Below are 18562 nucleotides of genomic sequence, written 5' to 3'. Positions count from 1 at the left end.
AAGCATATAGTTTAAAATAATGTAGTTATCAGACAGTAACACACTAACAGGGAGTGTTGGGTGTGTCCGTTCCTCCCCCTGCTATTGTATTCAGCATAGCTGGGTATTTAAATTATTCAACCAGGCCAGACAAGAGTCCACATCCCATGGAAATATGACACCAAGAGGAAGTTATTTGTCTGGGGAAAGAAGCCTAACATTAAGAACAGGAAGATTCACATCTCAACAGCTTTTTTAAAAAATAGAATTCCTTTGAGAGAATTTAAGGCGTATCGGTTCAATGAGGCCTTTAAAGATGGAAGAGGTGAAAACTAGGTTTGGGTATACATAGAAAAGGTTTGACAAGGGCGCCCCCGGGTGGACAAAAGGAAGCACATCATTTGTTTGCGTCCTCATCTAAGGTAGTACAGGTTATTCAGAGACTGTGCTCAGGCATCACCTACCAAACAGGTAGGTGGAACTTTTATCCCACTTTTCAAATTCTTTTTTTTTTTTTTACTTTTAGTTTGATGTATCAAACCTGGAAGAGAAGATAAACACAAATTACTATTGGACAAAAAACACGGCATTAATACAGCGAAGAAGTCAGTGAGCCAAAACCAAATTAACATTTGTTTTTTATTATATTGCTAAAGCTGTTATAACACAAGAAATATCAATCTTTTACCTCCTGAAACAAACTGCGTCAGAGCCCGAACTATAAAGGGACAGACAGAGAGGTCAACTCTCCTCAGGAACGGGGAATAAGCTCAAAACTAAACAGATTTAGCCGTGTTCTCACACTTTCACAAACTATAAACTTCTTATTCATAGGATATACTGACATCTGGCAATATACAATATATATTTATGCTAGCAATTTAAATATGGGAATTACAAGTTAATAATACAAGTTTTAGATGAGTGGACAGAAAAAAAAAATTATTTGTCAGGTCAGCTTCAGCTAACTTTGTTGTATGGTTGTTGTCAGGTCACTTTCAGTTCAGTCAACCCCAAAATAAGAATCAGAAAAATTAAAATATAAAGATAGTTGGAAGATAATGTAGCTTCTGGACTGAATTGCAGTGGGTTCAGCTCAGCATAATCCCCAAATCTGAACTCATAATACTGATGAAAGTCAAAATTCAAACTTAACATTTTCTTTAATATGATTTTAGGTGATTGCAACGCTTGCAAGTGTGTGAAATGAGGGGCATTTCACTTCTTCAAATAGCACATGCATGGATAGAGGGAACAACTCTATTACTCTGATATTTTATAGTAAGTATAAAAATAGAGATAGGCTAAGGAAGAACACAAGATTTCAAGAGAGAAAATAAATTAAAATGTGAGTTCCTGGACTAACTTGTACAGCTAAATCATATTTACACTTTTCATACATCTTGTAGTAGCCATGGTCTCACAGTGCTTGAACTGAAATGCAAATCAATTAAAGACACACTAACCTATTGAGCCTGTAGTCTAACGCCAAGTGAGCATCACATTTTTTCATAAACATTCTACAGTCCAGATTAAAAAACAAATTAAATGTACCTACAGTATAACCACTTATTTTTTTTTAAAAAAATTCAATGTTTTGATTGACTTTCTAGTGACAGGTAACACAATCTATATGACTGGAGTTTGATAGAATAAAAAAAAGTTGAAAAGTTCTAATTGCTCAAAGGCTACATGTGTTGGACGTTACCAACTTGACAAAACACAAAATTACAGCTTTTAAAAGAGAACTTTTAAACATTAAAAATACTTTGCCTCATTAGCTTCTATAAAATGTTTAATTATATATATAAATTTCATTTACCACTGTGTAGTGACATGGCACATCTGTACTTTTTTAATATGGCTAATAACTGATACAAAAAGAAAGAGGGCAAACCACTGGGAAGGTCTACAAAGCTCAGCATGTAGAGATTTGCAGATTAAATGACTCATAGCAAGGAAATTAAACAAATGTACATCTAAAGGTGACGGGAGAATGAGGATCATTTTATCCTACTTATGGATGTAGAACTGAATGATTTGTAGTGGCAGGAAGAAATACTGCAAGGATGCAGAGAAAGCACAGACAAACTCCTCAGCAACAGGTACGTGCAAAATTATTTACAACTCATGTGAATACTAACACAAGTAAAGCAAAACCAAATTTAATTTGTAGTCTCTTAACCGTGTGACTTCTTAGTCACACTGTAGTCTCCCAAAACTGGAGAAAACCGAGTCAAATCCTTTGCTTGTTAGGCGCTCTCTCACTCTGTGTTGGTTGTACTGATGCACACTGTGGCTCTGTCTGTCTTCAGCCTGCTGTGTGTGCCTCCAAATAAGCAGTCAGGTACCGTTAAGCAGTTGCCACATGGCGCAATCAGGAGCTTGCCACTGGAGCGGTTGCTATTCAATGCACCTGAATTGCTCCCTTGATGCTGTGTAGTAGTTGTAGTGGTTGATGCACACCTTGTGCCAACTGCCAAGTCACCTGACATTAAAAATGTGTATTTTTCCCCACAGTAATACAATGTCCTCCAGAAGTGTTGTTTTTCTTACACTGAGGGGAGGCATATGTAACTCTTCGAGGGGGGACACTGGATACGTGTATGTAAAGTCCACACACTTCCTCTTTTTTAACATTGTTACAAACACATTCACATACATCTGCAGGTTTGAATCACAACACAACTGATTGTAAGACTTTAGGTCTTTAGACTTGTACAATTACACATGAATGATTGTACAAGGATTATCACAGGTGTGGTAGAAAATGTGTGTGATAGTAGCTGTGTTGTTTGCCTTGTTGTGAGAGAATGTGGTGAAAACAGAGTTACAGCTAATTACTCATTCTAGCATAAAAAGCCTTTTCATTGTGTACATTGCACATCTATCAGCGACATTTTTTTCTAAAGCTTTTCTCCCAAATTGCAAAATATGATGAGGCGCCACACTACTATGACAGGAGGTCACATGCTTCCTGCTGTCGTCATGCAATGCGTGGTGCAGAGCGATCATTGGTGAGGGTTCTCTTGAGCTTGACGCCCTTGCGTATGGCCACCAGCATGTTTTGTTCATCTTGTTCTCCTTGCTCCTCTCCTCTTCCTCCTCCTTCCTGTCCGATCTCACTCTGAAGCAGCTGCTGTGTCAGCTGATTGGGCAGGGGGACAGTGGGAGGGTTTGTTGTAGCCTGACCGCTCCAGGACACTCCAGGCAGGGTGCCAGCATCCTCCCCTCCTGTGTATGTTGGAGAATCTGGACTTTCTCCTCCTCCCATCTCCTCTCCACTCCTGTTCCCATTAACTGCTCCTGACATATCAGGCACCGTAGGTATTTTTACTGGCACCACAGGAGTACGAATGGGAATGGGGCCTGTACCTCCTACAGAGCCTGAGCGGCGGGTGGATGGTTTCGAGGAGGGGGTGCGGCGGATTGTGGCAACCCCAGGGGTGACTATAATAGGACCATGGCCTGTGAAACAAGACAGGCAAGGCATTATGGTTAAAATCCCTGACTGGAACACAAGCCTGTATGCTACAACACAATCTTTACCTGTGGGGGTAGGAGGATAAGGCCCTGAAGGAGTAGACGGATAAGCTCCTGTGTGGATAGGTGTGGACGGGTAAGGCCCCATGTGGTAGGCTCCCTGTACAGGGTAAGGAGCCTGTGTGCTGGGCAGGCCAGCTGTGGAGGCAGGCCGCTTGGTCTGGAACATACGTCTATAGGACTGACTGATATCACTGTTTCTAGGAATTGTAGAGGACTTGTCAAAGTCAGACTGCTGCTGCTCAGAGTCCTGGTCTCCAGCCATTGAGAAATAGTCATAGTCCGATACTAGAATGGAACAGATGGAGTTTAAACAATGTGCTGACACAACCAGATATTGTATATTGTGACACTAGGTGACAAGGAGGAGGGTGTTACCCTGTGATGGTATAGTGTCTTCAGAACAGCATGGTGTGTTTGTCTGTGTGCTGTAACCACTGGAGCACTGAATGGAGTCTCTGCTAGACCTCTGGGTGTCCAGCTCCAGACCTCTGGATAAGGCCAGAGCCAGTTCATCATGGGCGTCAATATCACCAGCCTGGAGGAAAATAGATGCAATCAACCCAGAGGTTAAAGTCTGAATGTCTAATACTGCCAGGTACATTTTATTAGAGCCATTAAAATCATTAAGTACAACCCATTAAAGTCATTACATGGGAAAATTAGTTGTGGGAGGCTATTCACTTCTTTTAAATGCCATGACTGAAAAAACATAGACTCGCTGAAAGTTCAATGTGAGGTTGCTTGGAATTTAAGCATCGCATATGGCATCACATGTAGTCTGACCTATGTTAATAAGCTCTGTCAACTACTGACAAGAGGTACTTAATTTTCTTGTGGGAAAATCCTTAGTAAGGTCATTACAACAGATGAGAAACATCTATGCCAACAATTTCAAAATCATATTCTGACATAGAGAGACATAAAATCAGAAAAGAGTAGAGATCAAGAGTGAATCAAAATTCATTCTAGAGACCATATAGTAGGGCTAATTGTTGATATTACAGTACCAGTCTCTCTATCTGGCTCCAGAGTCTACAAGGAGTAGAGATATAAAACAGATAAAGTAATGAAGTAAACAGAGAAGTAGAAACATGAGTTCTTCCTCTGCGAACATTTCCTACAAAGGGACTTAACAATGTATAAAACATCTGGCAGAAAGCCTAACGCACATTTTAATGCATTTAAAACAAATGTTATTCAAAGTTCTATGTATAAGAATTTTAAATAAATAAATTGCTAATGAATACAATATACATTTTCCTCGTTTACTTCATGTTGTCTCTGGACAAAAAAAACTTAATGGAAACAGGAGTCCTTACTAACTTTTCTTTTTAAATCATCAAAATGATTTGAATTTTGTATGAGCAGCTGTTACAAACATGTCTTATAAAACAGACGTATTCTGCTGACCTTGAGAGGAGCAGGCACATTCCTGTTCTTCTCCTCTACTGGTGCTGAGTGGTTTGGCATTTGTAGCACAGCTGGAACTGATGCTGAGTTGAAGACTGGGGCCTGGCCTGAAGGAGGGCTGCTATCACTGTTCATATTCCCATTACTGTCAACCACAACAGGAGTCTCCTTATCTTTCTTCCTCCTCAGTGTGTTGACCATAGGCTGGTCATAAGGCCCTGGCTTAGCCCAGTCCTGTAAAGGAAGACAAGTCAGTGCTGATACTACAGATTTCACTGATGTGCTTTTTTCTTCCTCTTCATACAAAAACTCACATACTGAGTATGTTGAATGTATGAACAAACTGTGGAAAAGGAGAATGGATGTTGATCATCAAGTCTGTGGAGATGAACAAACCTTCCAGCTGGGCACTCGTGATGAAGGCACCATGGGGGAACCCATCACACAGTAGTGAGGATAGTCTGGTAGCAAGGCAGAGGCAGGACGTGACCATGAACGGGTAGGGCAGGAGGAGGAGGTGGTGGAGGATGAGGAGGACGGAGGGAAGAAGGGGAAGGCAGTGCCTGACACGGAGCCCAAACTCCCTCCGTTGCTATGCAGGTAAGGGGAACTAGCTGGGCTGTAGTGGTCAAAACCATTGGACAGCTGGATGTGTGTGTGTTGGTCGGAGGAGTGGTGAAACACAAAGAGAAATGCAATGGGATAAATTATTGAAATGATAAACAAAACACCTCACAGAAAATAAATAGAACACAAAAATAAGAAATCAATAATCAACATCAACACAAAACAAAGGAACTGATCATGAATGTTCAACACAAAGAAAACTGAAATAATGCACATGTAGGGGAGTTTGGTGCTTCACAGCTTCCTTACATGTTCCTAAACTGTGGTGTGTTTAATGGCAATAACATTCTCGGATGAGTGTTCTTCACCTTGTCAGTAGCGTGCTCAGGCGCAGTAGCAGCAGCTAGAGAAGAGGGGGAGTTGCAGTCACTGTGAAGCTGCCCAGTCTCTGACATCTCAGAGGGGCTGGAACTGGGACAAGGCTGGGACAGCGAGGGCAGCAACAAGCAGGCAGTGGGACGAGATCAGAAGGAGAGAGAGAGACAGAGAGAGAGAGGGGAGGAGGACGAGCAGGGAGAGAGAGAGAAATTGAGACAGGCAGACATGCATAGAAGAGAAGAATTGCAAAGGCAGACATGTCAGCAGGGAGACAGAGAAGCAGTTTGTTAGACAGCAGAGGCAACTTTTCCACAGCTCTCAGCAGTTAGTGAGGCCAAATGAATATACAGGCTGAAGGTGCACTGGGAGTCATAACAGCATTAATTGCACGGACATCAACAGTGTTAGGTGTTCAGCCTTACTAAAAAGACAGTCAGAAGTTTCTCACTACATAGATAGAACAGGTGTTATGCTATTTTAATTGGAAAGGGTCTCAACCTGATTGGACAACTCTTGACACACATTTTACAACTGAACTTATTTTTCACTCAAACTGCTCCAGTGTTTGCTCGTCTTAATCAGACCCAAGCTGCCTAGTGTGAACGCCCTAAATCAAGATCGGAAATTCAATATGTCCGCAAGATTAATTCATTAGGCTGTTCCCCTTTCAAACATCAGCTACTGTAACTACACCAAGAATGAGGCAATGAAAGGGGCTGATTCCCAAGACTGCACTGTAAATGGGTCAGGGATCGGCTTGCCAAACCACCTTCAGTGGATCATAAAAACTTGGAGCCTAACGACACCAGTGTGTTCTGGACGGGGGAACTCTGGTTGCTGGCGTGCTTAGAAAATGTCAGCCGCTCTCATGGTTGATCTCAAACCACAAACCCCACACAGACAATCCCCTGGACTATCTGACCAATAATTATCAGAAACCGTATGTCAGATGGTAAGATAAAAGTGGCAGAATGAGACGTGCTGATAGAGACATTCTCTTAGTGTCTGTAAAACATATTGTTGATGCTGTAGCATGTCATTTTAGTGTGATCCGTTCAATGAAAATACACAAAGTATGCTTAGGAAAGTGTGAGCCAAACCACAGTCTGTCACAGTAGTGGACTTTTTAATAGTAGGATGGGCCTGACCTGTTTTGCCCTCAGCTATAATGGAGGCAGACTAATTTCCTGCACATTTATGCTATAATAATAGCACTGAAATGACTTCACTATGATTACTTACACACACACTGCTGCCAGCTGACTGCCTCTCACATAGCGGCTAGAAAGAAGGATTTAAAATAAGAGTGGGTATGTGAGAGTGTTTTCTTACCTTTGTTTCAGCTGTCATAGGCGAGGATGATTTGGACGATGTGTATTGGTCGTGTGACGAAGAAATGAAGCCCGAGTCGTGGGAGGAGATGCTAGAGAGCCGAGCTGGGGCCTGCTGGGGTAGGGTGGAGCTGCGGTATCGATGGCGGGGTTGATGGTGGTGGGAGAGGTGGTGTGAGGAAGAGGAGGAAGAAGAGGAGGAAGGAGAATGAGAGTGAGAGCCACTGGATCCCCTGGAGTCACTACTGTTAACGCTGTTCAGACTACTGTAAAAGGGGAAGGAGCAAGGGATGAGGGGAAGACCAGAGGAAGGAGAAGTTTGGCAGTGACAGGTAGGGGCAAAGAGAAACAAGCGCGCCCAGAGACATGGATTGAAGGAGGAAGATTGAGTGAAGAGGAAATAAAACAGATAATAGGGAAGAAAGGAAGGCAAAGGATTTGGGGGAATGTGGAGGAGACAGAGTGGGAGACAATTAACACAGCACACCAAGATGCAGCCAGCCAGCAGTTACTGAGGTCAATCCCATCAAAACAACCAAACAGACCAACATAAAAGGTGTGAAATCATAATGACAATAATTACAGGCAGAAAATCACTGAATTTCATGTCTCTAAATAGGCACAATACACTAATAACAAAAGCAAAATTGACAACCTAACTGTCACCTAACTGAGGTGGCTGCTACAATAGAAACCACACAACAAACGTGTGTGCAATGTCACAAAGTCTGTAAAACTCATAAACTGCAAAGCATCAAAATGATCACTGACAGCAGCTGTCTCACAATGATTTATGGTTATTACGAGGTAATTTTTTGTAAACCTAGGAAGCAGAAGCTTTGCATCATCAGATGAAAATTCTGTATCTTCATAAATCATCCATTTAAGTGTTCAGGAAAAAAAAACTGTCATATTTTGGATTGAAAGCTTGACATTGTAACACTATGGCAGGCCATTACAGCATAACATGTAATTTTGATTCATCACCCACAACCCAAAATAGATGTTACAAAATCTTCACAAGACAGATGCAAAGCAATACACAACCCAGACTTCTTTAAACCAGAAGATCTCTGGAAAAATCATTGGGAGCCACATAAAAAGCAGGGAGGACAGAGTGGAGAAGAAATGGTCTGAACAGCTAAAAACCAAAAAGTGCCTCCTTGTCAAGAATATGTCTATCTTTAAAAGTCTTATATGGTACTTTTTAAGTTGAAAATGTGAAGAGTAGTTAAGCATTAATACTGACCACTAGGTGGCAGACAGAGTTTGTTTAAAGCAAAAAAGTTTCTCTAATAAACAGACTACTTTTAAGATCAGGCTTTTACAATGCTGCAGAATCTCAAAAGAAGAGCTGTATGCAATTTTATTTCTTTCCTCATACATAGGAATCTAGTGATCAGTATATGTGAGGGCTAATTAAATGTTTTCCTTGTAAAAACATATCTGAGGCTTCTGATTGGTTTTATGAGCATACCTGCACATGCTAGACTTCCTGGACATGGTGGTACTGGGGGATGAGGGTGGAGTCTGATATGACCAACCATAATCTGAGCCCTTTAGATCCAAGATAACCTAAAATAGAGACAAATGTTATTTAAACTTGCTGGTGTTAAGGGGAAAGGCAAAGTGAAAATCTCCATTAATTCAAGGAGTACATTTTAAAGAATGACATAAATAAGGGGGTATTAGATGCATATTTGACTTTCCCTACCTGTTCACTAGCAGGAGGAAGCTTGTGGGGGTCAGACGTCAGAGCTTTGAGGTCATCAGAGATAGCCTGGAGATGTGTAACCTCACCCAACATCGAAATCTCTTCATCCTGTAACAACAGAGGACATGGAGAAAATGTGTTTATGGATACTAGCAGATAAATGTTGTTTAAGAGGTTGAATGTTCTCCATTCAGTTTACACAAAGGTACATAGAAGATGTCAAAAAGCTGAGAGAAAAAATAAAATAAAGCTGTAGCATTTAAATAAGAAGCAAAGACAGTGGTATGACAAATTCTATCTCTCTTTCAGAATGCTCTTTTATCCCAGGGTTTACTCACCACAACAGGCCGCAGCATGGCTACGAACCAGCAAAATCTCTGTCTCTCCTCTATGAGAGCCTTCCTCAGGGCATGCTTTTCCGTCTCCTCCAACAGAATGTATTTATCACTGACATCCTGCATGGCGCTGTCCAGCTGGGGTTGGATATCCCCACGCCCTGGGAAACAATAACGACACAAAAAGAGAGAAGAAAATGTATGTCTTTACAAGTATAATAAAATTAGACATCTATCACACAAAGTCATATCAGAACGGGGTTGATGGGTTTGTGGCCTATAGATGGAAATGCAAAAAGTTTCAGGACAATTTGTGGTATTTCTGTTAGGTTGAAATCGAGCCAGAACTGTCTTAAAAAATGGACAAAAATGGTACATTTTAACTCACAAGTCTGCCTCATTGGCTTAGCTCATGAACTTATCAATCACTTGTTGAAAAACCAAGACAAACCTCTACCTTTCTCTTCCTTCATCGGGATATTCACACATATTAAAACAAGTGATTCAAGTACTGAAACATGCATGAATAATGACAAATAATATGATCATGTAGCAATGAATGAACACTGAATGGTTACTGCATGTCATTGCAGACTTCACTAACGTAAATGCTACTCATTTGAATGTCTACGTTTTGGCTATCAGGTCAGTGTGGAGAGCCACTCTTGTCTCTAAAGTGCTTCCTGTCTCTTGTTCAGACATGGCAAAGGGTTATCTACTGTAGGCTAACCTGCTGGTGTGTCGGAAAAGGATAGCCAAAAGTGAGAACCACGTTTGCTTCTCTTTGTCAAGCACTTAAAATTCCTGGTTACTTCTAAACAGACTGTGTGTGCATCTGCTTTCATAAGAGTGTAAGGTATCTGGAAGGCCATCTGGCCCTTGTGATGTGTTTATGTGTGTACAAATATGCATATGTAAATCCATGAATGTTTTTAGATCCAAGGTTATGCTGTTGTTTAGCACTGTGTCTTTGTGCTGTGTGTGTGTTTAGGAGAGGATACCCTGAAGCCCCTCTTGAGTTCTCTACAGAGGCAAGAAGGCTGCCAACTGCCCAAGATGACATACAGTACACAGTGGGCCTCAAAGGCATTATCTAACCACTCAAACTGCACTCACACACAAACATGTACACACGCAGTTTTTAACTTTGATACATCAAGGTTAAACCCACAATGAACGCCTCTGTGGTCTCTCTGTCTGGGCAAAGATAACAAACTGGCGTCTTTCGTTGATGTTTGACGTGAGGCCCTGTATCATGCAAATCAGTAAAGGAGCACAGATAGAGTTACACAAGCAAATCATCCTCACCTCAAATGTAAAACATAAGGATCTGCATCTTATCTTGGGGACAAACCATCAACCCTTTTTTTCAAAACCAGCAGCAGCTGTAAAACAGTATGTTTTCACTCCCCTATCAGTCTGCTCGGCCGCAATCAACAACAAATACAACAATGCAAACAACAAATAAAGACATAATGAACCAATGTCCGCTACGCTTGTGTTGACAAAATAAGACATACTGAGTTGGTGAGTGAGCAGAGACACTTGAACGCTGGACGGTGGAATATGAGTTGTGTGTGCATTTATGGCAGTTCCTACTATACATCACATTGTGGAGACCATGATGAAGTTAAATCAGTAGAAGCTAGACCAGCAAGCCCAAATTGCAGTATATATTTCCAGTCTCATATAGATCCAAAGGCAACTTTAGGAGCAGACCACTGTACAATTATATTTGGGTTTTCAGAGAGCTGGCTGAATGACTGAACATGAAAGACAGGCCTCACTCATTAGTCTGTTTTCCACTGCAGGGACAAACTCATTATCATTCATATTCCTGGAGGTGAAGTCTTTTCCATCTTGTTGCAACGGAAATTATTTGTCAGCTAGGTTGACATTTCAAATTAGGTTTTAATTACTACATATAAACAGCTGGTCAATCGTTACCAAATGGTAATGTAAAAGTCATTCTGTATCATCTGCTCCATTCAGGCCATGATAACCACAAACTATACAGGGTGGTACATGAATCTCCTTATCATATGTTTTCTGAAACGTGGTCTTAAAAGGTACAGGAAGACACCATAACAATTCTAAATGAAGGTCTCAGGTTTTTAAATGATTTTAAGGAAAAATTCTTTAGGATTAACACACTTTTGGAGCTTTTTTTTTGGTCTTTCTGTGCTGGAATTTTTCTTTGATGGTAACAAAAAGGCTCTGTGGGAATGTAAGCTCTGCTGTATTCCTCAATATGTCACACAACATTGAGAAGTCTCCACACACACATACTAGAACCATGTCTGTGAAGATTCTCAATCACCCCGGTCATGGTGGATTAGTGGTGAAAGTCCAGCTGCCTTTGTTTTTAGCACCATGTATCCATTGCAGCCAGGTTTTCTTTAATTCTGTTTTAAGGCCTAATTTGTTCTTAGTTAGCCTCAATGCAGCAAAGTAGCTTTTCTAGCATCAACGCCAAGGGTGCTGTGGTGTCTCCTTGGCATGCAACAAAATGAGGGAGCATACTCAACTCTGGTTTTCTCCCACTAGTTCAAATATTGGCAGAATGTTTTCTCAACATAACCAAAGTGGTTTTGGAAAGACACTACTGTGCATTGAGGTACTCCGTCTGAGACAGATGGAAAGCCAAATATTTTCTTTGTTGCTCTTTTGTAGGGTCTATGAAACGACTGATGAATGTTTTCACCTTCACTTCACCGTCATTGAATTACATAAAAAAAATTTACAAATATAGGAAAAATGATTTAGGACCTGCTGAGTAATCTCTGAATTTCAAGTGAGTCATGACGTCTGCAGTCCCAAATATACATCCACATGACGATAACAGCCCTCATGTGAACACTAACATAAAAAGGTACATATTATTAACTATATAGACCACATATAGTCTAAAAACTGTTTTTAATATGTGACCAAAAGAGGTATTCATTTCTCAATCAGCTTAAGAAAGATATTAGAGTTGATGTTGAAGATGTAATTGCAGGGATGGAGCAGGCTGTGCACAGGCACAGAAACACAAGTGTGTGGAAACAATGTAGGCACGTCCTGGCATGGAATTTCAACTTGTGGTGAGCAAAGGGATTGTTAGTGTACAACTTAAGCTTCTGTTATGTTACAACTTCGTCTCTAGTTCCTTGGTTTGTCCACATTCCCAGCGTCTGCACTATAACTTGTGCATCTGTACAACTATGTGAATAACAAGGTCCTCATTGCTGCTTTTTCCTTCCCTCTCATCCACAGACAAACACTGAGGTTCATTGAAGATCTGTTTTCACTGACTGCACTGTAAACAAACCCACGCTACAACATATTTTAGTGTTCAGTGCCTTACAGTTTTACACCTCAGGATGAAAAGTGTTAATGTACAATACATGCTCTGTGTGAGGAATCTCCCTGAAAAACACAGCAGCACTGTAGCACTCCTCAAACATGAATGCACTTAGCTTTTTCTAATTTATTAGACTGTTAATAAATGTAAAAGTTGGCCACACTTCAAGCATCAAGGAGTTCTCTGTGTGAGATAAAAATCTAGAGATAAAGAACCAAGCAGCAGTCTTTTTATTAGCGCTGCTATTTGATACAAACTTTGAAGTCTGAAGATTCAAGAATTGTACCTTTAATCTGTTCTCTGGTTGTTTTTGAGTGGTTTGCCTTGGGGGTGGGGAGATGCATGTGCACGCACAAATGAGATTAACTGCTCCAACTTTCACATGGCCAATGATTACATTAGGTTGCAGTCACAGGCTGTTTCTTAGCACGGCTGGGGTCTTGGGTCAGAAAAACACCCTCACAAGACACGTATCAGATATGGACTTACTGACACAGAAAAAGATGGAGAGCTCTTTCCAGAAGTATGACTGATTGAACAAGCATGGTTTTAAGTATGTGTGTGCATCGCTAAAAGATGGATGCAACTTAACTTAAGGATATAATAAATATAAGTCAATGTATACTTCTGATCTATGAGGCATCTGCTTTTATTGTTTTTACATTGTCAGTGTGTGTAGAAGTCAGAAACTTGTTTTTGTCACTATGTGGTTTGCTGAAAATGAGATTATATGGGCCGTGCTCGAGACTGACACCACAGAGCTGAAAAACAACATTAACACACTGATTTAACACAACAGAAGTGGACCAGTGAAGCACAGACCAGCTTACTCGAACTGATTAATCACGTGTTTACAGCTCTGCTGAGGCCTCCACCTCACCTCCTTGTCTCCTGCAAACTGATACTGATTTTTCAAAGAAATTCTTTTTACATTTAAGTTCTTTGTTCTGTCTTCCATTAACATAGGGCCTCTAACCAAGAGCTACAGACAGTGAATGAGATGGCTCATGCACCCTGTGTGTCTGTTCCCTTAAGTACAAGGCACCACAAATTCACAGACCCTGATATGAATAAGCTGATATGTTGTGGCAACCACAGACTGTTGTCATGTTGTCATTGTGGAAACTTTTTCCACAATGGGATAAATAATTTCCCCTCAGGGATAAATAAAGGAATTCTGATTCTGAACAGAGCATGCACCATTTATGTATATTTAATATCTGTGTAAAACCCACTAATTTCATAATACAACCAATGTCATTAATGAAGCATTATAGTGTGAGCAACAGTGTGTCTATTCTACAAACTGACTTACCTAGGTTATCAGCTGCAGTGCAGCAAAAGTTGAAGGATGGTATCAAACCACATGGAGACAAGGAGAGGGAAAAAAAAGTCAACTGAATGTGTGCCAGCACTAAACACTAATCCATCACATGTACTGTGTGTCCAGCTCTGTGTGTCTGAATGCCTATTAAAGCACTATCCAAATGTGAGATAAATGAAGGAAACAAATACTTATATGTCTTTTAAAAGTAATCCTACCAACTGGATCTGATGCTGATATGTTTTTAAATAGCTAGTCTGAAAAAGCCATTCTGGCTACACTGTGCTTTCTCAATGGGTCAGTCCTCTGTGCATCTGAAAACTTTAAAGAAGCTATGTCTTAAAACATGCTCAGGGTAACTAGGACTATTTCCTTTTTTGTGTTGGATAGTTTTTTTTTCTGGTTAAGTGAATGCGTATCTAGAACTTGAGCCAAGAACACTGCTGAGGGAAGAAGCCCCTGTCCTCTCACGGAGTGTTTACCAAGTAAGGTAATGTTTAGCCTTACTAGACCTGCACAACTTAATCAGTAGGGCAGACTTCTTCCATACACAACACTGCTGTCATTTGATATTTTTATATATGATATTTTCCAACATAAAACAAAACAGGCTGTTTATTCAGCTTGAAGAGCTTCATGGTCAAGACCAGCAGGTAAAACCACAATAGATAAGTTACTGCACATTGTGTTGAGTGGAGTTAATTTGGTTTTTAAACTCAAAACACTTTATTGATCAAGTAGGTAGTATTAGATTTAAATTTGTTTCTAGATAAACTGTCATTATTAGTGTGGTTATCAAAGTTATAGTTTGTTTTTTTAAGTGTTTTGTTTTACCTTTCTTTGCTTTCTTCTGAAGTTTCAGTGTATCCGAGGACTTCTTCTTAATTTCCTGTCGAGCTCTTTTGTATTCTGGTTTAAACAGAAAATGCAAAAAAAAGTTAAAAATTAAACAGAGCTGAAAGCACAACACTAGTGTTTAACATTGATTTGAAGAATGTGTAATTGTTATCCCACCTTTTGCATGGTCCTTATCCAAAGTGTTAACACCTCTTTTCCACTCCTCCATTTGTTCCTGCAAGGGGTTGATGAGACCCTCCATAAAGCTCCTGAGAAAACAGCAAGATAGTCCCTTATGATCTGAGCTTAGCCATTCTCAAAACCATAGACTACATTTGCAAGGTAACTGATACATCTGAGGCTGAAACTAGATGGTCATGTTAGGGTGCTATATTAGGTTAAACAGAGCTGGGACAAGTTCAAGAGCAAATTTTTAAACACAAACAGATCATGTTGACTTCAACCTTTTTGTATAATCACTCAAAGGTCTGAACTCCATGTGTATATAACTAGAGCTGTATAATGAATCTCCTACCTACAACAGGCTTATCAATCACAACTTGCAAATGCACAGGTATAAATTTGACTCTGTTCTTCAGTACATTCAATTTGAAATGAACTAACATGAACTAACACAGTGCATTAAAGTGTCAAGTCTAAGCTTTTATTAAAGTGGGTTTACATCAATCATTAGTCAGATATCCTAACACGCAGTACAAGGGTATATATGCCATTCAATTAAAGTCGCAGACAGACTGTCAGGCTTACAAATCATTAGGTCTGCTTTGCCTTCCTGTTTGTATGGTGTATAATTTAGTGTCAATCATTAACTGGGAGAGAGGGAGCGGGAGCGGGAGAGGAAAACACAGACTGTGAGAAAAGGACTCTGTCTGTGTCTGAGTCTGCATCACAGGAGGAAGTAAGATGCTTGTGCAGTTATGTCTGTCAATCATTACCCAACAGTGCCAGTCTCTAAGATGTATTTGTGAGTGTGTTTAAGAGGCGGAGTGTGAGAGGTGGACAGCTGCAGTCTTAGTGCATGGAACTAAAATTAGACTTCTCCCTCTTGCAGACATTTCTACAAAGTTGTGTGCCAGTGGGTGGTTGGTGATCACAGCCCCCCCTGTGTACAGCCCCTGCTATGGAGCTCCAAGTGGAATCTCTGCTGAAATGCCAACTGAAATTAGAGAGCCCCTTGTCTGTGTAATATGTGTGCGTGTGTCTTCACAGAGACATTATAGATGCGTGTGCTGCCAGACAAATCGTCTCTTTCCCAGCATTCCCTGACAAGGGGCACTCTCATCCACCCACACACACACAAAGAGTCAAAACATGGAGGGTATGGTGAGGTAACAATTCAAATACTATCTATTTTATTGGATTTGAACTACAAGAAGACCAATTTGGGTCAAAGTACACCAACTGCAGGTTACATGCACTGCAAGAGGACTTTGTTTTCTTCTTTTTATTAAACCCTTAAATACACTGTTACTTACATGGAGAACTGCTTGAGTTTAGCCTCTATGCTGCGATGCCTCATACACATCCGGGTCAATGCGGATCCAATGTCTCTAGTGCCACCTGAAAGACAGAAAAAAAGAAAATAAATTACATGCGTCTATATATAGAACCAAATAATGTGAAAGGAATGCATAAGTACTGCTGGTTGACAAAATACCCCCATGAAAATGTACATACTTAATTTCCCCTCTGGGATTAACAAAGTAATTCTTAATCTTAAAATACATTTGAATATTATACGAGTCAACAGTTTGGTATGTGAGTAGTGGCAAGACAGGAAAATTAGATTAGAGATCCTGACGTTTATGAAAGAAAATGTGAAGAGACACAGGTATTACAGACTGTAATTTCTTTAAGCATCATTTAATGGCTCGCCTCAGCCCAGGGCACACTCTACCACTTACATATTTTTGAGTGATGAGCCAAACTGTAATACTTTCAAGGTCATGTGCTATATAAAAGATAAACTCCATTGACTACAATACATAAACCTTCCTGTGGGGTGGTAGGAGTGAACATTACACTAGACTGGGAGCAACTTCCAATGCTGCAGGACGTCCTTAAAGAAACACTATTAACATGCACTCAATGAACCCACGCTGTCTGCACTGCCTCAGAAAAAGAAAACAGTAGAAACACTGAGCTAGGAACTGCACACATATTCAGGTAAAGAGAAGTGAGGAAAAATTGGGCCTTGTGAATGTGCTTGAGGCTAGTGTCCATTTCCTTAACACAGGCTAACTAGCTGTCTGCTGAAAGGCATCAGGCTGGACAGCTAGGCAGAGACCTGAAGGTGATTGACAGGACTTTTGTCTGGCTGCTCAGTGTGACTTGACGGTTCTCTCAGTACGACCACTATGTGTGTCTGTGTGCTTGTGCATGTGTGACGAAAAGAAGACCAGGAGGGCAGAGAGATTGTGATAAAACTGTGCAGTGCTGCTATGACATTCTTTTTGGTGCATTAGAGGCTGAGATACACTTGGTTTGTGTGCATGGGTTAATGCACGTCAGTGTGTTTGGCTCTGATAATCTGATGTGAAGTGTGAATCCCCTCCAACTGAGCGAGCCATTCTGCTGTCAGCACAGTCCTTGCTGCCTGCAGAGACACACACACAGAGCTGTCACTCACTCACACTCTGACTCACAACAGACATTTGCAGACAATTGTTAGTGACTCCCAGAGACTGAATAAAACACATGCAAGAGGCTTCTTATTTGACCTACAACACACATAGAAAAAGGAAAAACAGAAATCCAGTAACTGTAACTTGGTCAAATGCCTTTCAGACAGACATAATATTGGTAGTTTTGACACAGCTGCTGTGGAAGCTGAAGCCAATAGTGTGTCAAAGAGCTGGCTTTCAGACAATCTACATCTTTCCTCCTCTTGTGAAAGGCTTGCGTCTAACTGCTGAAAGGCGGGAGCGCTATAGAGATCCCAAGTGAATGTCTATTAAATCATTCTAGATGGCAAATTACAACTTTGTCTGTGCTTTCAACTGCATATAATTTACTGTCAATCCCCCTAAGCCCATTATTACCCCATTTTTTTCCCATCTATCCATTCCCCTTTTTGCATGCTAGTTATTGCTCGTACATGCCATAAAAGACCTTTCTGTTATACAACACCATAATGCTCATTCATTCCTGCGTCGACTTGTTTAGTCATCATATCCATCCGTCCATCTGCTCACCTCCCCCTGACTGTGACTGCTTGTTATTCTAGAGGGTGTGGCTGATAGATGTCACGCTGCTGCAGAGAGGCCACACTGTAGACTTCTACCACATGCTGTCAAGGGAAGAGTTTGATTTCAGCTGACTATTCGTGTGCCACAACCACACCCTCACTCCTGGATTTAATATGAGACATATAAGACAACCAGAAAGACTGCACTCAGGTCAGATTCATATTAAAAGTTCCCCTGAATAGCACGTTTAGTTTTGAAGATAGGAGAGACATTAGCATTGCTCATGAAATGTGACAGGGAATCTCTTTGTTTAAAATTTACCTAAGGGAGAAACAAGAATCCTTCTGCCACCAATTGTCTGTCTCACAGCAGGTAGCTAGTCAGTGTGGCCTCTTCCAGTTACTATAGAAACAGTATACAATATTATATCTGTGTGGTATCTCTCCCTGCTACAATCTGACTTAGATTTCAGCATATTTGGGACCCTTTTTCTCTCATGAAAATATTACTATTATTGCATGCATTATACACTATTAATGATGGGAGTGACTCCAGCCTATGATTAGTGCACATGTTACATGCATAC

General features: G+C 40.7%; 1 protein-coding gene across 5 annotated transcripts in view; it reads right to left on the bottom strand.

The window, feature by feature from the left end:
• Positions 1–599: 599 nt before the first annotated feature.
• LOC114448624 (metastasis suppressor protein 1-like) overlaps positions 600–18562 on the bottom strand; it is a 39584-nt gene continuing 21621 nt past the window's right edge. Inside the window, exons 4-17 of one of the 5 annotated variants that reach the window (XM_028425699.1) lie at positions 16264–16348; positions 14945–15036; positions 14765–14839; positions 13922–13933; positions 9264–9421; positions 8926–9033; positions 8689–8786; positions 7213–7477; positions 5871–5984; positions 5332–5580; positions 4936–5169; positions 3901–4060; positions 3529–3810; positions 600–3447 (exon numbers count right to left, since the gene is read on the bottom strand). In XM_028425699.1, coding sequence (XP_028281500.1) covers positions 2966–3447; positions 3529–3810; positions 3901–4060; positions 4936–5169; positions 5332–5580; positions 5871–5984; positions 7213–7477; positions 8689–8786; positions 8926–9033; positions 9264–9421; positions 13922–13933; positions 14765–14839; positions 14945–15036; positions 16264–16348 — 2414 coding nt within the window. In that variant the 3' untranslated portion in view covers positions 600–2965. The remainder of the gene's footprint in view (positions 3448–3528; positions 3811–3900; positions 4061–4935; positions 5170–5331; positions 5581–5870; positions 5985–7212; positions 7478–8688; positions 8787–8925; positions 9034–9263; positions 9422–13921; positions 13934–14764; positions 14840–14944; positions 15037–16263; positions 16349–18562) is intronic. The other 4 variants (XM_028425702.1, XM_028425700.1, XM_028425703.1 and 1 more) reach the window with 4 other exon arrangements.

The sequence above is a fragment of the Parambassis ranga genome, chromosome 16 (genome assembly GCF_900634625.1).
Source record: "Parambassis ranga chromosome 16, fParRan2.1, whole genome shotgun sequence".
NCBI classification, from domain to species: domain Eukaryota; kingdom Metazoa; phylum Chordata; class Actinopteri; family Ambassidae; genus Parambassis; species Parambassis ranga.
This window is presented reverse-complemented; position numbering and strand designations above follow the sequence as displayed.